General features: G+C 34.2%; 2 protein-coding genes across 2 annotated transcripts; both read right to left on the bottom strand.

Moving 5' to 3' along the window:
- Positions 1-9,099: 9,099 nt before the first annotated feature.
- LOC139854173 (uncharacterized) lies at positions 9,100-11,758 on the bottom strand. Its single transcript, XM_071843494.1, has 7 exons — positions 11,409-11,758; positions 11,241-11,351; positions 10,543-10,739; positions 10,348-10,440; positions 10,119-10,251; positions 9,583-9,962; positions 9,100-9,515 (listed from the first exon to the last, which is right to left on the bottom strand). Exons 1-7 carry the CDS (start codon positions 11,756-11,758, stop codon positions 9,100-9,102), a joined length of 1,680 nt encoding a protein of 559 aa, XP_071699595.1.
- A 132-nt stretch (positions 11,759-11,890) lies between these two features.
- LOC139854172 (uncharacterized) lies at positions 11,891-12,834 on the bottom strand. Its single transcript, XM_071843493.1, has 2 exons — positions 12,717-12,834; positions 11,891-12,522 (listed from the first exon to the last, which is right to left on the bottom strand). The coding sequence occupies exons 1-2, from the start codon at positions 12,832-12,834 to the stop codon at positions 11,891-11,893; spliced, it is 750 nt and encodes a 249-aa protein (XP_071699594.1).
- Between the last annotated feature and the right edge of the window lie 13,695 nt (positions 12,835-26,529).

Genomic DNA, 26,529 nt, shown 5'->3' with positions numbered 1-26,529 from the left:
TGTCAGGCAAAGGTAGCAGTAACAAATACGATAAGATATAAATTAGCAGATATGATAAGATATGAATTTCGTCTATACACTATTCATGCAATCAATGCAGTAAGATGTGTCGAGACTAAGAATGATTAGCAGGAAATTTTCGACACGAAATGATAAGCAAAACTTTTGACATGCAGACACGGTCGAAGTCCAGACGCACTAATGCATCTAAGCAACTATCAATTAGACACACTAATGCAAGACCTGGTTCGCTAAGACCACCGCTCTGATACCACATGTCGTGACCCGTCCAAATCCACCTGGATGAATACATTACATTTGGTTACATCGCGAGGTACTTGACCTCTATATGATACATTTTACAAACATTGCATTCGTTTTTAAAAATTGATGGCATGTATACCATTTCATAATATATCCAACTATAATTGACTTAATAATAATCTTGATGAACTCAACGACTCGAATGCAACGTCTTTTGAAATATGTCATGAATGACTCCAAGTAATATCTCTAAAATGAGCAAATACACAGCGGAAGATTTTTTCATACCTGAGAATAAACGTGCTTTAAAGTGTCAACCAAAAGGTTGCTGAGTTCATTAGTTTATCATAATCGATCATTTCCATAATTTTAATAGACCACAAGATCCTCATTTTTCATAAATATCATTACACTCGCAAGTGTATAAAATCCATTCGTATGATGAACACCTGGTAACCGACATTAACATAATGCATATAGAATATCCCCCGCATACTCGCAAGTATGCCATAAATATTGGCAATCGCAATTACCATTTAAATCGAAGTACTAAAGCATTCCAAATTCCAGAATGGGGTTTGTTAGGCCCATAGATCTATCTTTAGGATTCGCTTCAATTATGGGCCATTTCCCTAATTCTTAGGTTACCAGACTTGAAGGGGCAATATTCGGTTTAATAATCAAACCATACAATGTAGTTTTAAGTACTTGTGTCTATTTTGTAAAACATTTATAAAAGCAGCGCATGTATTCTCAGTCTCAAAAATATATATTATAAAAGCATTTAAAAAGGGAGCAAATGAAACTCACAATACTGTATTTCGTAGTAAAAATACATATGACGTCATTGAACAAGTTAAGGGTTGGCCTCGGATTTACGAACCTATATAAATTATTATATATCAAATAATATTAACACTAAAGAAATATATATATTTTATAATGTATTAAGGTTAATATCTTTATATAAAATTTTGTTGTTACTTATAATACGTTATATGATATATAATTTAATTAATAGTATATTAATATAAATAATATTATATTAGTTAAAACTTAATATTAAGTAATATTAGTATACTTGTAATAAATATATTTTTATATAGATTTCATTTGTTTGCAAAATAATAGTTATAATAATACTTAGAATAAGAATAATAATTATAATAATAATAATGATAGTAAAAATAATATAGTTATTATAATACTAATAGTGATAATACTAATAAAGATAATAATAACAATAATATTAAAAATAATGATAATAATAGTAATAATGATAACAATAATATTAATAATGATAATAATAATAGTGTTAATAATAACAATAATAATTATAATACTTATGATAATATTGATAAAATTAATAATAGTAACAATAATAATAACTCTTATAATAATAATAATAATAATAATAATAATAATAATAATAATAATAATAATAATAATAATAATAATAATAATAATAATAAGTAAAAGGTAAACTACCTCAAAGAATAAGTTCCAAAAATAAGTACCCTTGCCCGGGCTCGAACTCGCGACCTCTCGCCCACCCAAAGACACCCCTAACCATTACACTATCTTCGTTTTTCTGTTTTAAACTGCACGAATATTTCTTTAACATATGTACCCGTTTTATCAAACTCATTATCATCAAACAATTATTATTATCATCATTGTTATCCTAATCATTATCATATTACCATTATCATCATCATCAACTTAACATCATCTAACAATTATCATTATTATCAATATCATCATCCTTTGTCACATATTCCTTTCATCAATAAACCACCATTCATTATCTTCTTTAAACATGTCGTTTGCGAATTCAAGATCAACATGAGTGTTCGGTTTTTGGCTTAGATGCTCGAATGGAAACAGGGACGGTTTACTTGCCAGCCCAACAAAGTCCATATAGCATATTCATTTAAAACATGAATGGCCCAAGTGGCCCGATAATTAACTATAGATCATGGCAAAAAAACATGTGTTAAATTTAATTGATCGTGATATTAGTGGGGGCGGGGTTATCTGCAAACGTATCATCATCATTCCATTACTTATGTTTCTTCCTTCTTCATGATTACATATCATCACCATCGTTGTATAACCAAAATAGAAAACGTAGCAGCGGCAACACCAACAGCTCATCATCATCATTATATCATTGTACTGTTCATCGTCGTCTTCGCTTGCCAAAACAGAAGCGTACTGCAGCTGTTCATCATTATGATCATTGTATCATCGTTGTTGGTCTTTAGATGGAACAGAATATAGTAGCAACATAGTGGTTTTTTACGGTGGGTTGTGGTGGTTTCATCGTGAGCGAAAAACAGAAAAATAAGCAGTAGCAAAAAGCTGTAAAAACAGAAAATAAGTAGCGGTTGTGTTCCTGATGATGAAAAATGTAGGATGGCGGGTGGTGGCTGTCGTGATGACTCGAGTAATAGGGAAGCAACGAGTATGCAGTTCGTGATGGTGGTATTGGTTCGAAGAACAATGACTTGGAACAGCTTATATGGCAGCAGCAGAATGCGTACAGCAGAAACTTATCAAGGTACATCAGTAGTTTGAAAACAATTTGCAGGTGGTGTGGTGTTTCCACGAAGATTTGTAGGTTTGTGTTGAGGTTGGTGTCGTCTAGAATCAAAACTGAAACTTGAGTTTATTGGTGGGGTTCATGGTGGAGATGGCCAGTGGTTTTGGTTTTGTGTTAGAGTGTGTCTAAGTCTTGTGTAAGAATATATATATTTTATATATAATCATGTGTATATAGAATATATATAATATAGAAACAAAATATATAGCAAGTGGTGTGTGATAATGCACGTATGAATGTATATCTATATGATTAGATGGTGGGACAACAAAGACAAAAACAGTATTCAATGATATTAAGTCTTGGTTGACGGATCCATTTTTAGTAGAAATATATATTTAATAATAATAAATGTGTGATTAAGTAGCCGTCGTCTTTCACGGACTGAAATTCGTGCTCCGTTGTTAAACAGTGGTGGATAAAAGTGTTCAGAAAAATCCCATATTTTTAAATTATCTATATCTATTTATTTTGGTCATTATGGTATAAAATTCGATCATTAACTATTAAATAAAAATTACATCAACTGCCCCTCTCATTTATGGGTGAAATATAAAAAGTTCTAAATTTAGCAAACAGCTCCTAAATACATTTTTAATAAGTCTAAACTTTATAGAATCCATTTTCGGATCACCGTTTATTTTTAAAATAATATTAGTTCGTATTTTACTCATGTAATATCCATAGAATGGCAATTGAGTGTAACAATCGTTTACTGAATAGATTCAAAATCACAAAATATATATTTAATATTCTTTATATATATATATATATATATATATATATATATATATATAGATTTATATATGTTTTTAAATAATAATTACCATAATATCATTTTTATTTTATTTTACGTAATTACTTTTAATAAGAACAACATATAATATTTCAAATTATATTTCAAATTAATATATATATATATATATATATATATATATATATATATATATATATATATACACCCATATCTATCTACAATTAAAGGTTCGTGAATCGTCGAAAATAGTCGAAAGTCAAATGAATATATGAAACAGTTCAAACTTTTTGAGACTTAACCTTACAGACTTTGCTTATCGTGTGGGAATCATATAAAGATTTAGTTTAAATTTGGTCGGAAATTTTCGGGTCGTCACATGGCTTATTTGTGCAACCTAATTGCGCAGTTCTTTTCATAGCACTTTGCATGCGACAACATGTACATTTGCACCATGGCGGCTCCGCATAAGTCCATGGTTGCAAAATTATTCGTGAGTTGTGCAACACTTTTCATGAGTTGCGCGCAATTTTCCTTTGCACCATGGCGGCTCCGCGTAAGGCCATGGTCACAAGATTATTTGTGCGTTGCACAACATTTTACATGTGTTGTGCGCACTTTTCCTTTGCACCATGGCAGCTCCGTGTAAGGCCATGGTTGCATGATTTTTTGTGCATTGCGCAACACTTTGAATGTGTTGTACGCACTTTGCATTTGCACCATAGTGGCTCCGCGTAAGGCCATGGTTGCGGTGTTTTGCATAGTTTCTTTTGGGTACTATATCTTGTACATTTCCATTACTTTACAATGGTAAATCGTAGAATTTTAATTCTTGTGCCATACAAGTTCATCGCTCCCAAAGGTGGTGTTAACTTAATGTTGGATTTCAACACCACTAAATACTTTAGTAGTATTGAAATGGGGGCTAGCATTGTGCTAGGTTAGTAGTGGGAAAGATGTGTTCCATTGTCATGTGCGGCCGTACAGCTTATTTTTGGTGGCCAGTTGCACAATATGTGTTCTTAGGAATATCTCCCCTTTGGGAGGAGCATCATTATGCCTATATATAACACCGGGTCGCTCCCGTTTCATGTTTCGTTGTGTCGTCGTTGACTATACTAGTTTGTCAAAATTGACGCACTTCATTACGTTCTGTATGGTAAAGGCATAGAGTTATGATGCAAATATTCCGCAACACGCTTCAACAATACACGGTATCTTTCCATACTACTTTTACGCTTTGAATGTCACTTTTGGCATTAGTCCCGCATAGCACCATTCGCACTTCTCGCGATTCTATTGTACGTTGTACATGCTTAGATCAACCTTACATTGCCTCAGCGGCTCCGCAAAAGCCCATGGCTGTAATTTGTTCGTGCGAGTTGCAATACGCAACACATTGCACACTTTTCTTAGAGTCATGTTGGCTCCTCGTAAGTCCATGACCGCAGTTTCTGTGATCCACGCATATTGTGCCATGGTGGCCTCGCATAAGCCCGTGGCCGCAGTTTTACTTCGCGCACCTTGCATAGTTCTTTGAGCAGTTATTTGTGCAGGGTCTTTTGTACAACGCAATGCGCGCTCTTTTCTATGCCCCTTTTGCGCGCCCATTCGAGCGTAGTTATTTATGTAATGCTTTGCGCAGTTCTTTTCTATTAGAATTTCTATGCGCGTTTATGTATCACCCTTGAAGACGGTGTCAATTTGATGTTGGATTTCAACACCACAAAATACTTAGTAGTATTGAAATGTGGGCTACCAGGATATATGGATATATGGCTTTAACTGATAGGGAAGATTTGTTTCCATTGGCGGCGACCCTAAGCCTAAAACACTTTTACGCATTTTGTATTGTGCCATAGGGGCTCCACGTAAGACCATGGTCACAAGATTATTCGTGCATTGCGCAACGCTTTACATGTGTTGCAGGCACTTTACTTTCAGCCATGGCGGCATTTCATTTGTGCATTTCACACGTTTCTTGACCATGGTGGCTCTGAATAAACCCATGGAAGCATCACATTTGGCATGCGACGACATTAAAGAGATGTAATATATAGCTAGTTGGACTTGATCACCCAAATTTTTAGCTTATGTTCCTTATGATCACGATGCACCTCTTCTTCATATGGCTTCTCGCCTACTTCCTTGCCTACAATCATCTTCACGATTGGTTTTTGGGTTTTAACCGTATGATTAACTGTATGAGTTTTCCCGGTTTGTCACATGATTACAATCATTCGACGAAGGACGCGATGTTAGGTAGATTATGCTCTATCGAATCAATAGTCGAGTTACAAAAACCATCATCAACATTCATTCATTCGTGGTTAAGGTTAACAGGTCAGTCTCTTATGACGGTAACCTACAACCTTCACGGGGGCCATCGGTCAACGAACGTTATCGATGGTGGACTTAACATTTAACCACCCCCAACGATATCATCATATCGATCTGGGTTATTCACGGTAGCCGAACCGGAGAGTTAAATTCTAAGATCCTAAACCCCACATTACTCGCAATCCCGCTAGGATTGTACGGTTTACGAACCGAAGAGTGGAATTCTATTGTCCTCAAAATTCTATTGTTCATGGCAAGATTAAACGTGTCGCGGATATAATAACTTTCAAATGCCAATAAATCTCTCGCACATATTTTATCAATAGTTTATTGTGCGGTTCCTGCCTACTTAAGGGGTGTCCTCTAGCCCCCGTGCGGCAGAAACCTGTTTGGTTACAAGGCTAGAATATAAAGGCAGGTGAAGGGCATTGGGTTTCCCCTAGCCAAGCACCACACAGACTAGAAGGCTACCAAGTCGACTTAAAATACGAGCATTGGTTTGCTTGTACACATTAAATTATCCTAAGTATTGGTTTACTTGGGGAAACTCTTAAGTATAAAAACATTGGTTTGTTTTTAGTTAGCATTGCCTTACCACACAACTAAGTGCACCCCTAGTACGTGACAGAGCAAGTGATGCTGCAACTTATGAGTATAAACTTTTTTCGTGAGGACTCGCACACAGGCTTTTTGTTAAAATATTGGTTTATTTTACGCAGCGCCCGAAATTGTGCATAAGTTTTGGTTAACTTATGCACACATTGTAGGAATTGTCTTAATTCGCGATATCAGGCAATTACAATCACATGCATACACATGCATAAAAGTCCATGATTACGCTGCGTAAGCGTATGGTTACTTGATACCCCTCACAAATATGTGGTAAGGATGACTCAATATGACTCTGAGATCGGACTCCGTGAGTTTGAGATGCCTTGTATACAACTACGAGTTCTGATCAGCTACTTGTTACATGATGTCACTTTAACGTGGTCTTATTTATAGTTCGCCATGATATGTTTGCACATTTCATATCGAACTGGGGAGAATGATGGTATACTATCAGTATCCCTTCAGTTTTGTTTTTGCTACATCGCTACTTTGTGCATTGCGGATGGTAGTGGAAGTTAGCATGCTCACATCGCTGCATTGCGTTAAACGCAAGGATTCATTGCGAGTGGTTGTGGTTAACATGCATGCGTCACATTTAGTCGTATCATGCATGATTGCAATGTGCGGGGCTGTGTCACACATAGTTATGATGTGTAGGCCGTACTGTGCAGGGTTCTACCCTACGGATCCCCGCTCACCTCATGAATGCATGGCATGCGAAATTACTACATCGCGTCATCACATTACTATGTGGATTCCTTATGCATTGGAGTTCATAATCGGTGTGGGTTATGCGACGAGTTATTTGCGGTGGCATATTCGTAACTTCGATATGACATTACTATGTCACACCGAATTTGGGGGAGTTGATGATGTGCGGAGCCTATCGGGCCGAGTAATTGGGCTTGGTCCATGGGCCGCGGTCAAGTCTCCCTCCTAAACCTTAATTCCCTCTTATAAATAGAGGGGTCACCAATCAATTAGGGCATCCAATCAACACATAATCTTCTCTAGGGTTTTTATCTACCACTCTTAGTAGGGTTTTTCCCTTCACCGCCGATCGGAGCGCCGTCCATCGACCGACGGTTAGCCCTTAGCCACCCTCCCGAGATCATTATCTCGGTTAGGGTTATCACGGTAACCTGACTGGAGGTTAACGCCGCTGAACTAATAAAACCCTCCTCTATTGCACTCAAGCGTGTTTCTATCCTAGGTGGAAATATGCTTGATCACATAGTTTGATCAGATTAATGCGGTCAGTGGTCTGAACAATATACTTGTCTTCTACTTCTTTACCAACAAAACTACATGTAAAAACTTTAATCCAATAGCAGTAATGTATACATAGATTGTATACACAATAACACAGAAATCAAAACAATACTTCTTCAATAAATCGAACCAATAACAGAATTACAGAACTATTACATCTCAAACTCTCACTTGCAATACACAATAACTATTATTCACCAAAAAAATGAATAATAAGATCAAAAGAATAAGAAACCCTAATTTGGGTATACAGTTGAAAACGAGAGCGGTAATCCAGAAAAATATGATTGAATGAGAATAATGGGAACAGAAAACCCTAGCTGCTCTATATACCCATATTTGGTCAAAATACACCAAAGCCCTTGAAGAAATAACAAAATACAAACAGGCCTTTCAAACTCTCTATCCAGCAACAAGCTCCAAGATAATCTTTCATAATCTATAGGTTCGGTCCTTGTACTTTTTATCCAAAAGCTTTTACTCTAATTCATCTACAAACCTGCACTTAAACATTTTAAGTTAGATTCACATTATGATCAAGAAAACTTGGAACAGATAAGTTACCGTTATCTTTTAATACTCCCCCACAAGCTTTACTTGAGAACACATCAAACAACTTCAATTCTCTGCACAGATTATAATGTTGACTAATAGTCAATCCTTTAGTGAATATATCAGCAATGTTTGCAGCAGAATCAACTTTCATAATTTTGATCAAACCACTTTCAACTTTCTCTCTCACAATATGCCAATCAATGTCAAAATGTTTAGTTCTCTCATGTAGAACAGGATTACCATCAATTTGAATAGCTGGTTCATTATCACAGCACAATTTGACTGGTATCAAATCTTTGACATTCAGACTAGTCAAAAGATTAACAATCCAGACCAACTCACAAGTAACAGCTGCCATAGCTCTATATTCTGCTTCAGCAGAAGATCTAGAGATGGTAGGCTGTTTCTTACTTTTCCAAGAAATCAAACTTTCACCAAGAGAAATACAGAAACCAGTAATAGATTTCCTGCCTAATAAGTTTTTACCCCAATCAGCATCAACAAAAGCATTAAGTTTAAAAGATGCACTTTTAATAATATGAATACCCATTCCTGAACAACTTTCAAGATATCTCAAAACCCTAAAAGAATATTTAAGATGTACAGGAGCAGGTGAATGCATATATTGACTCAAAATATGAACTGCATAACTGATATAAGGTCTGGTAACAGTAATATAAATCAATTTTCCCACTAACTATTGATATACAGTAATATTCTTAATGAGAGAATCTTTGGAATAATCCTTATAAGAAGTAACATTTACTTCTATAGGACTTTTAACAGGTTTGCCCAACAACCCAAAATCATTTATCAACTCTAGACAATATTTTCTTTGACTTAGACAGAGCCCTTGATCAGTAATAAGTACCTCAATGCCTAAGAAATATTTAGGATTACCAAGATCTTTAATAAACATATTACTCAAATACTTCTTAACACTATTAATCTCAGAAATATCATTTACAGTAAGAACAATGTCATCAACATACACCAATAAGATAACAATTTTGTTATCTTTATTCTTGGTATATAAAGAATAATCACATTTATTTTGAACAAAACCATTTTTAAGCAAACAATTAGAAAGCTTCTCATTCCATTTTCTAGGGGCTTGTTTAAGCCCATATAAAGATTTAATAAGTTTACAAACTTTTTTTTTCATTCTTATCATGATAACCTTGAGGTAAGGTCATGTAAACATCCTCAACTAATTCTCCATATAAAAAGGCATTATTAATGTCAAGTTGGTAAAGAGACCAACCATTGTTAATAGTCATGCACAAAATACATCTAACAGTTATCATTTTGACAACTGGAGAGAATGTTTCACCATAATCAATCCCCTCTTTATGACTATAGCCTTTGGCAACAAGCCTGGCTTTGTACCTTTCAACCTCTCTTGATGCTTTATATTTAATTTTGTATACCCATTTGTTGCCTATAGGTATTCTATCAGGAGGTAAGTTTGTAAGAACCCAAGTATAATTTCTATGAAGTGCTTCCATTTCAGCATTCATAGCATCAACCCATTTGGGATCAGTGGAAGCTTGAAAATAACTTTTTGGTTCAAAAATTTAATTTAATGAAGAGGTAAAACACAAATTTTGTTTATTTAAAAAAGAATAATCAATATAATTATTTAAACTATATTTGTGAGAAGCATTAAGAATAAAATCATCAAATCTTTTAGGGATTAACACATCTCTGGTAGACCATCTTAAAGAAGATGCAGGAGGTTCAAAGAACACATTCCCCTTAGAACTGTCATCAACACAAGGTTGATTATCAGTCTCAGACTGATTGTCATCATGTGTAGCTGTTTCGTGTTTTGTTATGGTAGATGTGCCTTCACTCTCACTACAAATATTAATAGTCTCAATACCATTATTAGACTAATTAGTAGGAGAATGTGCTCTGCTACTTGAAATAGAACTTCCACTACCATCACTATGATCATAAGTAATTCTGTCATCATTGGGCTGCAGAGATGTGTCAGGAAAGAAATTGTCATTGAAGAAGTTCAAGTGATCCACACCTGGATAAATCAATTTTTCAGTTTTAATAGACATTTTGAAAGGAAAAACATGTTCATAAAATTTAACATCCCTAGACATGGTCATAAGTTTAGAATCCAAACCATATAGTTTATAGCCCTTTTGAGTATTACTATATCCCATAAACACACATTTTTCAGACCTACTAGCAAACTTATCAGTATTATTCAAGACTTTAGCAAAACACAAACATCCAAACACTCTTAAATGATTTAAATTTAGTTTTCTACCATACACAATCTCATAAGGAGATTTACCACCCAAAACAGAAGCAGGAGTTCTGTTAATAAGATATGTGGTAGTTAAGACACATTCATTCCACACGTTGAGTGGTATCCCCCTTGAAACAAAAGTGACCTAGCAACATTTAAGAGATGTCTATGTTTTCTTTCAACCACACCATTTTGTTGTGGTGTGTAAGCACAAGATGTTTGATGAACAACACCTTTTTGTTTTAGAAAAGAGCTTAAATGATTATTAAGAAATTCAGTTCCATTATCACTTCTTACAACTTTAATAGTTTTATTAAATTGATTTTAAAATATGTTGATAAAATCAATGACATTGTCAGCACAATCACTTTTAGATCTTAATAAGTAAACCCAAATAGCTCTTGAATGATCATCTACAATAGTTAAGAAAAACTTGTAACCATCTCTACTAGTCACCCTATATGGACCCCATAAGTCTAAATATATTAGTTCACCAATATATTGAGTTTTATGATCACTTAAGTTCCCTGGTTTGTTTGGCTTTATGACAAATTTCACAGGGTTTTAACCCTTCATTGCCATAACGAAGTTTATGTTTTAAAACTTGTAACACAGGGTCAGCAGGATGACCCAGTATGTTATGCCAAGTATGTTTAGACAACATACAAACATTAACAGAACTGCAACTCAAGTTCTTACCATAGTCATCAAAAAATAAAGTCCACCAAGTTCACTACCAGTCCCCAGAGTCTTCCCCATTAATCTGCCTTGGGGTAAGTCCATAACAATTATATTCATCAAACCCAACAAACATTTTGCTATCCCTAGCAAGTTTACTTATAGACAACAGATTAACACTATATTCAGGAACCACAAGTGCATCAAAAAGAGTAACATTAGATGTTAAATCAATATCTCCAATTTTAGAAATTTTAGATGTGGTTCCATTAGGATGACACAAACCAAGATTTAAATCAGACACATGAACCACATTTTTTAAACCTTTATCATTTAAAACATAATGTTGATTAGCTCCTGAATCAATTACCCAACCAGAACCATAAAACAATGAACCAGTACCTGCCATGTTGGCTTTGGGTACATCACACAAGTTCTGCTTATTCAGCAGACTAAGTAATTGAGATATCTAATCCTGTGAAAGATACTGAGAACAGGAATCATCAGAAGCACAAGTATTTTCAGAAAAAGCCTTATTAGTTTAAGTATTAGTAGAATTATTAGCAGAATTACTAGACCAAGAATTAGTGGAGTCCATGTTATTTCTATTGTTAGACATTATTCCCTTAAAATTAGGAGGATATCCAACAACTTCATAACACGTATCCACCGTATGACCAAATTTTAGACATTTAGTACATTTAAGATTCATATTTGGATCTCTGTTGTTATTTCTTTGAAAACTGTTGTTAAAATTTGTAGAATTAGATAAAGTTTTAGAAACAAAAGCAGAATTTTGACCTTTATGATTAGAAGCAGATGAAGATCTATGTGATTCTTCTCTTGAAAGAGTTGTATAAGCAGTTTTTATGGAAGGTAATGGATCAGTGGTTAATATAATACTTCTTATTTGCTGATATTTATCATCAAGTCCCATTAAAAACGGCCACAATTTGGTCATATCATTATGGTCTTGTAACTCTTTAGCAGTTTTACATGTACACTGTGGAATATGCACATTAGACTCATATTGCTTCCATAACCCATTGAGTTTATGGTAATAATCAGACAATGGTGAACCATTTTGGGTCAATGAATTGATTTTTTGATGTAGATTGAAAACTACAGAGCCATCTACTTTATCATAAGTTTCTTTTAAATCTGTCCAAACTTCTGAATTAATTTTTTAAAAAATTTGACCAAGATAAAGTTCTTCAGAAACAGAATTTAAAATCCAGGACAATACAACTGAGTTGCATCTGTCCCATTGTTTTGCAAGAATATCATCATCTTCAGATTTTATACATGTTTTATCTATAAATCCAATTTTATTCTTGGTTTCAAGTGCTAAAGTCATAGCACTTGACCAGACTGTAATTTTAGTTTAATAGAAATCAAAGGAGTGCTACTAATATCACTAGGATGCAGATAAAGTGAATCCCCAAAATTCAACTTACTAATGAGAGTATCACTAGTATCACCCATTATAACAGATAAACAGATCAAATACAAATATTCAGATAGACAGATAGAAAAGAATATAAAGATACTATCAAGTTTTCACAAAGACAAATAAGCAGATAAGAGAACAAATAAACAGATACACAGATAAGATAAGAGAATAAGAATCAAGACAAAAGAAATACTACCAAATTTTCAAAGCCCCGCAAAAAAGAGTTAGAAGACAATTTATATATAAAGGAGAGAAGAAGCCTCACAGTGGGAGCAATAGGTTCAAAAGAAACAGAAGAAACAAGACAATAAGCAGCGGAAGAACAACTTCAGTGATTAGGGTTAGAAGAAACCCTAATTTTCCAAATACAGAGATAACATCAATTAATCTTCAGATTAACAACTGTAGCAGCCCAAAACCACTTAGATCAACCTTCGTAATCCACCGGAAGAACAGATTTCGAAGATTATAAGAATAGATCTTAAAAACCCCAAATCGATTAGAGAAACCCTAAATCAATTTGTCACCAGAAAAATCGTTGTATATGAACAATGAAGAAGATGATCAGAGATCTCTACAGCTCTGATACCATGTAAAAACTTCAATCCAATAGCAGTAATGTATACAAAGATTGTATACACAAGAACACAGAAATCAAAACAATACTTCTTCAATAAATCGAACCAATAATAGAATTACAGAACTATTAAATCTCAATCTCTCACTTGCAATACACAATAACTATTATTCATCAAAAAATGAATAATAAGATCAAAAGAATAAGAAACCCTAACAGTAATCTAGAAAAATATGATTGAATGAGAATAATGGAACAGAAAACCCTAGCTGTTCTATATACCCATATATGGTCAAAATACACCAAAGCCATTGAAGAAATAACAAAATACAAACAGGCCCTTCAAACTCTTTATCCAGCAACAAGCTCCAAGATAATCTTTCATAATCTACGAGTTCAGTCCTTGTACTTTTTGTCTAGAAGCTTTTTACTCTAATTCATCTACAAACCAGCACTTAAACATTTTAAGTTAGATTCAGATAAATTACCTTTATCTTTTAATACTACACAACTAGGTAACATTCAATGTAAATAATGAATACAACACAAAAATTACTTGACCATACATAGCTTTATTGTAATGAAAAAGATATATGCATATGTAACAAATAATCACTCAAATTTAATTTTGATACCTAATAATTAAGGGGAGTGATATGTACATGTGAGGATCGCTCCAAATCCATCTGTACGAACACATCATTCATTGATTTCATTGCGAGGTATTTGACCTCTATATGATACGTTTTGTAAACATTGCATTCTTTTGAAAAGGCACACCATAAATGAATATTTAAATCAAAGGTTTTCGACATCTGATGATTTGTACATATAGAAAATCACCATAAATAATAGTTTACAACAGTACTTCCGTTGACAATGCAGTCAAAATAAGATACATGGTGATGATTTGGTGAATGCAACGTTTCCTTGAAAAATATGCCATGTAAGACTCCATACACATAGCTTGTCTAACATATAAGCAAACAGCGGAAGACTTCTAGGGAACCTGAGAATAAACATGCTAACAAGTGTCAACACAAAGGTTGGTGAGTTCATAGTTTTAATGTTTCGTATAATCTGTATATAAAGGTGGATCACAAGATTTCAGTTGTTTCATCCAAAAAACGTTTATCAAAATATTCTACAAGATTGAGCACCCTGGCAACTAAACTTAACGTATATATAATTTATACCCTTTGTATAATCATCTTAATAATACACGTAAACTAACGTGTACGCTTCTCAAATAGCATACGTCCGTTAAAAGGCTAGTGCTCTAGCTCGGACGGGGATATCAAGCCCTATGAATCCATATACTACTACTTGCGCCCACCAGTTCTTATAACCGGCAGTTACTAGTTACCAAAGCTAAGGGATTTTTGGTTCAAACTCAGTATAGAATTTATTATGTACTTGTGTCCATTGTTTAAAATAAAGTGCATGTATTCTCAGCCAAAAATATATATTGCAAAAGCATTTAAAAAGGGAGCAAATGAAACTCACCTTAGCAGCATATAAAGTCGTTCACCAAAATGTGACCAAAACTCGGATTACCAAATAACCGTAGATCTCAACCTAGAGAACATATGTTGGTCAATAAATGTTTATCAAGCTAGGTCAGGTCATAGTGTATCACAATCCTAATGCTCGAGATCGACAAACAAAATTTATCCAAAGTCGTTTCAAAAAGTCAATTTTGACAATAGTTCAACAAAACGAGACGTACCTTATATAAGGATTCATTTACTCGGTTGGTAATATTCAAAAATCCAATTTATCAACCTCGTAAACAAGTTGTTTAAATCTTAATTGCAGATTCAAAAGCAATTTCAATTAACGTCAATCATAATTCAGTTGATCATATCTTTTAATCCGTTCATCGAAATTACGCGATTTCTAAATGAAAAGTTATTGATTTTTCGCCAGCTTTCCAAAAACATGTATATCATATACCTTTTACCAGTAATATATGTATTTAATTCGTGATTCATTATAAACTGTTTAACGACGAAATTTAGTATACAAGCATGCATAAACATATATACTCGAGCACTAGACATGTATACACTATTAATATATAAAAGATAAGATATGAATGCTCACGTATCAATATTGTGATTCAATATTGCAGGAAAGTACCTAGACACAACAGAGATGATAAACACTAGTTTGACTCACAAGCAAAACCCTCAAATCATACCCATAACCTCCATGGCTATAACCCATAATTTCCTTAGCTTTATCCCGCTCGAAAACCCATTTTGAAATTGTTTGGCCATAACCTCGTCGTAATATTTTATGTAAAATACTAATAATAACGGTAACGATATCTGATAATACTAATACTAATAATAATAAGATTAATATTATTAATCTTAATAATCTTAATAATAATAATAATAATAATAATAATAATAATAATAATAATAATAATAATAATAATAATAATAATAATAATAATATAAATAATAATAATAATACAGAGAGAGTAGATGGAAAGATATATGTCCGATCAAAACAGAAAATGAATGAATTTATAGGACCTGGCCTGAAAAAGTACCCCATGCGATCGCATGGGGTTTGCACTGGTTTGCCATGCGATCGCATGGCTGAAAAATCCAGCTCACATCTGTTTTGTCCTACGCTTATCGACATATTTATTAATTATATTTATAATATATAATTTATATAATTAATTATATATTATATTAAATTCACGTGCATAGTTGACTTGTAATTTTTTTTCCGATAAGTCGTACGTCATCATGCAACTTATGTCCTGGTTTCGGTTTTTCGAGTGTCCCTTCGTATGCTGTGAAAACTTGTAATTTACATTTTGGGACATGTACCTTTGTCAAAATATAGTCTTAAATTATCCCTAAATTATATCACTCGAAATATAATTTATACATTTGAGTGTTTTAGTCATTTACTTCTTTAAATCATCGTCTCGCTATTTGTTAATATATATTTAATATCAAATCGTTTTTAAGATTAAGTTAATATTTTATTTTATCACCTTGTAAAATATATATATATATATACATTTTCATTTTGAAATAGTGTTTAACTGTAGCAAAGTTATCGTAGCAAAGTTTTTTTTATTGTAGCAAATAGTAATTTTCGAAAACACTGTAGCTTTTCGGGTATTGTAGCAATTCGAAAATACTGTAGCAAATTAGTGTTTTACTGGTTCATCTTAAACGTTTTAGTTAACTTATCTAAATTTCAATCAGATAATCAAACCAATAAGGTTAATGCACAGTATCATTTTCATAACACTTTGTTACGTTTTCAAGTTATAGCATATGTATCTATTTACATATAATTGTTCGCGAATCGTTGAGAACAATCGAAGGGTAATTGAATAGTTCAAAATTTTGAGATTCAACTTCATAGACTTTGCTTATCATGTTGGAAACGTTAAAGATTAAGTTTAAATTTAGTCAGAAATTTCCGGGTCATCACAGTACCTCTCCGTTAAAGAAATTTCGTCTCGAAATTTGAGTGAGGTCATCATGGCTAACAATAAAAATGTTTTCATGACGAAATGAGTTGATAAATAGAATTTTTATCGCTGTTGAATAATATGGATAAAACAATCCAATTACTCGAAGCGTATGAGGGAAGTTATCGTAATAGAGTAAAATGGAGAATAGAGATTCGTTTTTAACTCTTGGCGTAGTAACGCTTGATTTTCGGAATTTAAGGAATAGAAAAATCTTCATTATCTAAATAAGATTTGATTTTTTGGAATTTGCGAAAATTAGGATTTTCTTTGATTAAATGCGTAATCTGCCTCGATTGCTATGTTTGATATTTCGCTATAAATTGACCTCTTCCGTTTCATTTATTTTCACCACTCCTATAATCTTCTTCCTTATTTAATACTTCTTAATAGATTTTGAAAATGCTTCATCCAGTTTTGATTCTTGATATACTTCTAACTTTCATATCTATCATTCTTCTTTTTCATCTGCCGCCGGAGGAATATATTCACTTTTACTATACTCTTGGCTTTATAGTGTTTTTAGTTCTCCCGTGTTTTTACGTTGCAATACTTATTGATATTCATGGTTTGTAATTATTGTGTTTTTATCGGGCTTTATATTCTCCGTTATATTTTGAAGCTTCATGCTTTCGTTCTCTCTTCCCGCCTTCAAGTCAAGCGAATAATGGTCCAGAATTCATAGGTATGGATTTTGAAATGAACATAGTTAATATTCTAAGAAGGGAATTGTAATGGCACGATCTTGATTTGTCAAATTACCAGAATATTCGGAAAAGACCGAATCATCAAGAAATATATTTTCTTGATATATTTAGAGATTATATAGAATGAAAGAGTTATGTAACATGGTTCATGATGAGGGTGGGATCTGTGAACCTTTATCACGTTCCATTAGAAACTCAGCATGACTTACTGTAATATAATCACGTTGATCAAGTGTCATTATATTATACTAACTCATGCTTTAGTTCCCAACATTACTTCAAAACATCCAATTTTTTGAAATTTTCAGATTTTAGAAACTAAAATAGTTTCTTTTATAATGTAACACAGATAGCGCGAAGAGATGAATGATTTCAGATAAGAATAATTATAAAAATATCTTCAGAAATATGGAGGATATTTATAATGGAAGATACGATGATATCTTAGAATATTTTTGATAAGATGATGATGAAGAATATTGTTGTAATGACCCGCACTTTTTCGATCGTTCTATACTTATAAGATTAATATTTATATAAATTAAACCTTACCAACATGATAAGAAATCCAAATTGTTGAGACTTATGTTTTCAAAGAGAGTTTTACACAACGATTGACCGTCTAGTTTGACCGATGATATCACGAACTATACAATATATGATAATTATACGTTTGTGTATATATATGTATATATACATATTTAACATGATCTAAGGATGTTTTAATATCTCATTTTGTATTAATAACAATAAGTTATAAGTATATTTTGAAACTACTAACTTAAGTTTTCAAAACAATAACCATACGTAACGTTATTTGACATAAATACTTATAACCTATAATGTTTATACATATATCGTATATGTAATGTATTTAATCACTTTTAAAGACTTAAATACATAAAACAATATAAGTATATTCACAAAAGATAGCTATATTTGAATTCTCATTCCATTTTTCACAAGATTTCTATACGTATATCTAGAGTACATATACTCGTATCATACCTAGCTTCTATACGTATTTACTATTGGTATATACACATCAAATCACCACCAACCAGCCCTTGTTCAATGCCTTATGTATAAGGTAATTACTTTTGGATGATTGCAAGACTAATTAACAAGATTACAAACTTGAATTTTGTTTTGTCTCCCCCCCTTGATCACGTTTTTAAGGGAGTAAGGGTACTCCATTTTTGATTCACTTTTACTTCCATTCTCTAGCTAAAAACACACACATCTTCATAACCCTTAAACTCCATAACCATTCAGCTAATATCCATGAAGATCTAGCCATAAAAACATCACTTAATCACCATAAGAAAACTCTTACAAAAACACTTCAAGAATCCTTCCAAGAACACAAACTTACTTTCAATCTTTCATCCAATTCCATCACCCTTTTAGTTCTAGGTTTTCACTCATCATTTACAGAAATCTTGTCCAAGTAACTTGAGGTAGTAACTTTGTTCATAACCTTATTCGATTCATATATATATAGCTATCTTATTTTGTGGTATAAAATTTTAACAACAAGAACATAGTTTGAATGTTTTCAAACTTGTTTGCAAACTAAATAGATCCTTCTAACTTAACTTTTAAAATACTTCAAGACCTGTAATATATCATAAATATATGCTAATTTAACAAGGTATAACTTGGTTTTTCAAAGAACACCTTAAAAACTGTTTTTACGACGTCGGAGTGCAACCGGGGGCTGTTTTGGGTTGGATAATTAAAAACTATCTTGAACCTTGAATTGGAGGTTTATTTTCTGGAAAAATGATTTTTACTATGAATATGATAACACATAAAAATTTCATGATTTAACTCAAAGTATAAGTATTTTTAGAAAAATAATCATTTAAGGTTGTTTACATGATGGAAAATGATCAACTTCATAAGTTTCACTAAAGTTTGACCTATGACCTGTGATTTCAAATATAAACTAAGGTATTTACAGTTCATAGTCTTAAAGAGGGACTCGATCCAAGGAAGTGTCAAGTTGAATCAACGAAAACGGAGTTGTAACGAAGAAACTATGACCAAAACGAGATCGGATATCTAAGACTAGTTTAGCTACGAAAATAATTGGAGAAAATTAAATAAATCACATCTTTTTAAAATAACATGATATTTTATATATATGTACTCATAATTTAATTTTATATGGTTCAGGATCACCCGTAAACAATACGAGAAGATTAATCATAAGATCCCATGATTGTACGCAACACGTCATTTGACAACACCGGTACTTTATGTACGCAACACGTCATTTGACAACACCGGTACCGTGGGTCAAGATTAATCTCGACCAATACATATACGATGGGGGTTTTTATTTATTTCATTGGGGGTTTATTAAACACCTAAAAATGAACCATTAAAATTGAATTACTAACATCGGACTGCTAACTACGGACTAAGGAATTATTAAAAGTATTAAAAGTATTATAAGTATATATATGTGACGTTTGTTTAAAAAGAAAAGGTATTGATATATTATATATGGATAGGTTCGTGATATCAATCGGAGACCAAGTCAAAATTACATATCTTCAAGACGAAAGTGAGTATATAGTCCCACTTTTAAACTCTAAGTATTTCGGGATGAGAATACATGTATTTTATGTTTTACGTTATGGACACAAGTAACTGAAAAATATATTCTACGTTGAGTTGTACCACTGGCATATTTCCCTGTAGCTTGGTAACTGTTATTTACAGCGGTATTGTAAACGTGAATCCTGTTGATAGATCTATCGGGCCTGACAACCCCAACCGGACTGGACGACCAGTATTCAACGGTTGCACAGTACTTCGTTTTGTGACTACACTTGGTACGGTGTAGTAAGATTTCATAATAAAGGGAATATGCGACGTGATTAAATGTTAAGTATGGTTACCAAGTGCTCAACCACTTAGAATATTTTTATTAAAACGTTTATATATGAAATCTTGTGGTCTATATATATATATATTGCTGCCGGCATTAAACCTGTATCTCACCAACTTTATGTTGACGTTTTAAGCATGTCTATTCTCAGGTGATAATTAGAAGCTTCCGCTGCAACATGTTGAATTTAAACAAGATCTTGAGTATGCATATTTGTGTCAAAAATAAAACTGCATATCGGAGGATTTGTAATGTAAAATATGCTAGAAATCGTATTGTTATCATCACATGTAAAGTTTGTAAGTCTAAGATTATCGCTAAACGATAATCATCTTTATTTTGTCTAAAGCTTGTATCAAAATAAGAATTATGGTTTGTAATGTAAAATATATGCAGTTGTTCTTTTAAAAATGTCGCATATAGAAGTCAATACCTCGCAATGAAATCATACGTTATCTAACACGTTCTTATGGTTAAGGACGGGTTATGACATGTGGTATCAGAGCGGTGGTCTTAGCGAACCAGGTTTGCATTAGTGTGTCTAACCGAGAAGTCGTTAGGATACATTAGTAAGTCTGGACTTTGACCGGGTCTGATTTTAAAAACCATTGCTTATCATTGTTGGTTAAAATTTATATGTAAATATTATGTAGTACTAATGGGTTAGTTGTTGTGTGATAGATGTCGGGCTCAAAACTTATTATCACATTCAGCGACTCCGAATCAGAATCTTCAGATGGTGTTTCAGTCATTAACCTATCCGATGACGAAAATAATATCTTTGGGGAAGACTCACAAATTCCGGATGAACCAACTATAAAGAACCCGGAAAGTGAACCCGAGGAGGAAAGTGAACCCGAGGAGGAAAGTGAACCTGAGGAGGAAAGTGAACCCGAGGAAGAAATACAGGAAATTACGAAAGACAAGTTCGAACTAGGAAAGAAACGAAAGGCTAATGAATTAGAAAATTCAAATCTTGAGTTTAATAAGGATGATGTGGCACCAACTCCACTAGACACTACCACCCCTATTTCCGCTATTCCTATTCGTTCTATCCCGGCATCCAGTTCTTCAGTCCCACAGCCAAAATATAGGCAGACAGCCAGGATAAGCGTTAAGCGATTCTTTGAACCTAAACGTCCTAGAAAATAGACCAAACGATGCGCTGCCGTATTAAACCATGGGATCATATAATGTTTTGTATAATATTATTAGTGTTGTTTGCTTAATGTTCGATGTAAGATAAGCATATGTAAAATAGTGAAGTGTGAAATGCAATAATTTTCCATGGTTAAGTATTATTTAGATGGTAGTAATTGATTCTGTACTAAGCTATTAAGTATGGACATTAACGGGTAGGTACTACCCTAGATATAATTATAAAACGCTAATAAGAAGAAAAGGATTTTATAATAATACCTGGTTCATATTATTAATAAGCTATAATGTACTGTAAATATACACTACATCTATAATATTCCATGTGAATAATTATTTTCTTTTCATTCTTATAGAAGAATATGGCGCGATTGAACCGAATGACGGAACAAGAAATCCAGGAACTCATCAATCAGCGAGTGAACGACAGAATGTTATGGGTCGAGGCTGCAAGAGGTGCTGCAGTTAACCCAAATCCTCGTGTGGGGTGCACTTACAAAACTTTTCAAGCTTGCAAGCCCTCATCATTCAGTGGAACAGAAGGACCGATCGGTTTAACCCGGTGGATAGAAAAGATGGAGACTGTGTTTAAAATAAGTGGTTGTGTTGAAAAGGACATGACCAAGTATGCATCGTGCACTTTACAAGATAGTGCACTCACGTGGTGGAAAAATTATGTGAAGGCTGTAGGAGGAGATGTAGCTTATGATACTCCTTGGGAAGAATTCAAAACAATGTTAATCAACGAGTATTGTCCAAGGAACGAGGTTAGGAAGTTGGAAGATGAATTACAAAGTCTGAAGGTTATTGGTACTGAAATCACCAACTACAATCAGCGATTCATGGAATTAGTTTTGCTATGTCCTGAATTGGTTCCAACCGAAGAACGGAAGATTGAAATGTACAAAGATGGTTTGCCCAAAAAGGTCAAGGCAAATGTTACAGCATCGAAACTTAAGACAATTCATGAAGCTATAACCATGGCAAACGAGCTAATGGATCAGGTCATCATGGATAAGAAAGTATCCAATACTGATGTGAAGGTATCAGGTAACAAAAGAAAGTGGAATGGAAATTATGATCGAGGTAACCAATAACAATCTTTTAAGAAACAAGAAATCACGCAAGGTGCGGGTAGTGGTTTAAGCTTTGGTTATAAAGGACAAAATACTTTATGCAACCGATGCCACAAACATCACTCTAGTTACTGTAATGTGGTATGCAAAAAATGTAATCGAAAGGGTCATCTTGCTGAAGATTGTAGGGCTCTCGTTACAAATACAAATGGTACCAAGACTCCTGCCACTAATGCAAATAGAACTTCTTTGGCTACTGTTACTTGTTATGGATGTGGGAAACAGGGTCATTATAAGAGCCAGTGCCCAAATCCAGAGAAGAATATCGGACCTGCACGAGGGAGAGCATTTGTTATTAATGCTAGAGAGGCGTGTGAAGACCCGGAGCTTGTTACGGGTACGTTTACCATTAATAACTTATCCGCATCTATTATATTTGATACTGGTGCTGATAGAAGTTACGTGTGTAGAGACTTTCACGCTAAATTGAATTGTTCATCATTACCTCTAGATGCTAAGTACATGATTGAGTTAGCTAATGGTAAACTAATTAAAGCCGATAAAATTTGCCGTGATTGTAAAATAAATTTAGCCGGAGAAACATTTAAGATTGATTTGATACCCGTAGAATTAGGAAGTTTTGATGTAATAATCGGCATGGACTGGATGTCCAAAATAGGAGCTGAAGTTGTGTGCGCCAAGAAGGCAATTCGCATTCCTCGTAAGGATAAAATGCCAGTAATGATTTATGGAGAGAAGGGTAACTCAAAGCTAAAACTCATTAGTTATTTGAAAGCTCAAAAGTGCTTGAAGAAAGGGTGCTATGCTATCTTAGCACATGTTAATAAAGTCGAAAAGAAAGAAAAAGAGAAGTGCATCAATGACGTGCCTGTGACAAGAGATTTTCCTGAAGTATTTCCGGAAGAGTTGCCGGGATTACCTCCATTTAGATCTGTAGAATTTCAAATAGATCTTGTACCAGGAGCTGCACCGGTTGCCCGTGCTCCATATAGACTTGCACCGTCCGAGTTAAAAGAACTTCAGAGTCAGTTAAAAGAATTACTGGATCGTGGATTCATACGACCAAGTACTTCACCGTGGGGAGCTCCAATTTTATTCGTCAAGAAGAAAGACGGATCTTTCCGAATGTGTATAGATTATCGTGAATTAAATAAGTTAACTATCAAGAATCGGTATCCACTACCGAGAATTGACGACTTATTTGATCAACTCTAAGGATCATGTGTGTACTCGAAAATTGACCTAAGATCGGGCTATCATCAATTACGTGTCAAAGAAGAAGATATACCGAAAACTGCTTTTCGGACACGCTACGGTCATTACGAATTTTTAGTCATGCCGTTTGGATTGACGAATGCGCCAGCTGTATTCATGGACCTCATGAATCGAGTTTGTAGTCCATATTTAGATAAGTTTGTTATCGTTTTCATTGATGATATTCTTATCTATTCCAAGAGTAAGCAAGAGCATGAACAGCATTTAAGGTTGATATTAGAGTTGTTGAGAAAAGAACAGCTATATGCTAAATTTTCTAAATGTGCTTTCTGGTTGAAAGAAGTGCAATTTCTTGGCCACGTTGTTAGTAGCAAAGGAATTCAGGTTGATCCAGCAAAAATTGAAGCCATTGAAAAATGGGAGACTCCTAAGACACCAATGCAGATATGCCAATTTTTGGGTTTAGCCGGTTATTATAGAAGGTTTATTCAAGATTTTTCCCGAATAGCTAAGCCGTTGACAGCGTTAACGCAAAAAGGGAAGAAATATGAATGGACTTCTGAGCAGGAGAGTGCATTTCAATTACTGAAAAAGAAGTTGACTACGGCGCCTATTTTATCGTTACCAGAAGGGAACGATGATTTTGAAATATATTGTGACGCTTCGCGACAAGGTTTTGGTTGCGTTCTTATGCAACGGAAGAAAGTTATTGCATACGCATCCCAACAATTAAAGATTCACGAGCGGAATTATACGACGCATGATCTAGAACTGGGAGCAGTCGTGTTTACATTGAAGATATGGAGACACTACTTGTATGGGGTTAAATGCACTGTGTTTACTGATCATAAAAGCCTTCAACATATTTTCGATCAAAAACAGCTGAACATGAGGCAACGTAGGTGGGTTGAGTTAATAAATGACTATGATTGTGAAATTCGTTATCATCCCGGGAAAGCGAACGTGGTGGCCGACGCTCTAAGCAGAAAGGAACGAGAACCAATTCGAGTACGAGCGATGAACATAAAAATTCGCATGAATCTCAACTCACAAATCAAAGAAGTTCAACGAGAAGCACTTACTAAAGAAAATATAGGAAATGAAATAATGAAGAAGTATGAGAAGCAACTCGTTATGCGGGAAGATGGAATTCGATATTTTGCAAATCGTATTTGGGTACCGAAGTTGGGTGGATTAAGGAAGTTGATATTGAACGAGGCACATAAGACAAGATATTCGATACATCCTGGAGTTGGAAAGATGTACCAAGATCTTAAGACACATTATTGGTGGCCTAATTTAAAGACAGACGTTGCAACATATGTTGGGGAGTGTTTAACTTGTTCCAAAGTCAAAGCAGAACACCAGAAGCCGTCAGGGTTACTTCAACAACCAGAAATTCCAGAATGGAAATGGGACGGTATTACCATGGATTTCATCACGAAGTTACCAAAGACTGCCTGGGGATACGACACCATTTGGGTAATTGTTGATCGTCTTACCAAATCTGCACATTTCTTGCCTATAAAGGAAACAGATAGAATGGAGAAATTATTACGATTATATATAAAGGAAATAGTTTCAAGGCATGGAATACCTATTTCCATTATATCTGATCGTGATAGTAGATTTACCTCAAAGTTCTGGCAATCACTACAGGAGGCACTAGGAACTCGTTTGGATATGAGTACCGCATATCATCCGCAAACGGACGGGCAGAGTGAAAGAACAATTCAGACTCTTGAAAACATGCTCAGGGCATGTGTGATCGATTTTGGAAACGGATGGGATAAGTATCTACCATTAGCAGAATTCTCGTATAATAATAGTTATCATGCGAGCATTAAAGCTGTACCATTCGAAGCATTGTACGGAAGGAAGTGTAGATCTCCTATCTGTTGGAATGAAGTAGGAGATCGACAATTAACTGGTCCCGAGATCATACATGAAACTACTGAAAAGATAGTACAAATCAAGGAGAGATTGAAAACAGCCCGTAGTCGTCAAAAGAGCTACGCCGATGTCCGAAGGAAACCATTAGAGTTTCAGATCGGTGACATGGTTATGTTAAAGGTGTCACCATGGAAAGGTGTAATACGTTTTGGAAAAAGGGGTAAACTGAACCCAAGATATGTAGGCCCGTTCAAGATCATCGAACGCATTGGACCGGTAGCTTATCGACTCGAGTTACCGCAACAACTCACCGGAGTACATAATACTTTTCACGTCTCAAACCTTAAGAAGTGTCTTGCAAAGGAAGACCTCACCATTCCTCTTGAAGAAATCCATGTCGACGAGAAACTACAATTCATCGAAGAACCAATCGAAATCATGGATCGTGAAGTTAAACGGCTCAAGCAGAGCAAGATACCAATCGTTAAGGTTCGTTGGAATGCTCGAAGGGGTCCCGAGTTTACTTGGGAACGAGAGGATCAAATGAAACAAAAATATCCACACTTGTTTTCCGATGACGCAAAATAGGTACAATTTTAAAATTTCGGGACGAAATTTATTTAACGGGTAGGTACTGTAATGACCCGCACTTTTTCGATCGTTCTAT

The sequence above is a fragment of the Rutidosis leptorrhynchoides genome, chromosome 6, assembly GCF_046630445.1.
Source record: "Rutidosis leptorrhynchoides isolate AG116_Rl617_1_P2 chromosome 6, CSIRO_AGI_Rlap_v1, whole genome shotgun sequence".
Lineage (NCBI taxonomy): Eukaryota > Viridiplantae > Streptophyta > Magnoliopsida > Asterales > Asteraceae > Rutidosis > Rutidosis leptorrhynchoides.
The sequence above is the reverse complement of the archived record's forward strand: the minus strand, read 5'-3'. Positions and strand labels throughout refer to the sequence as shown.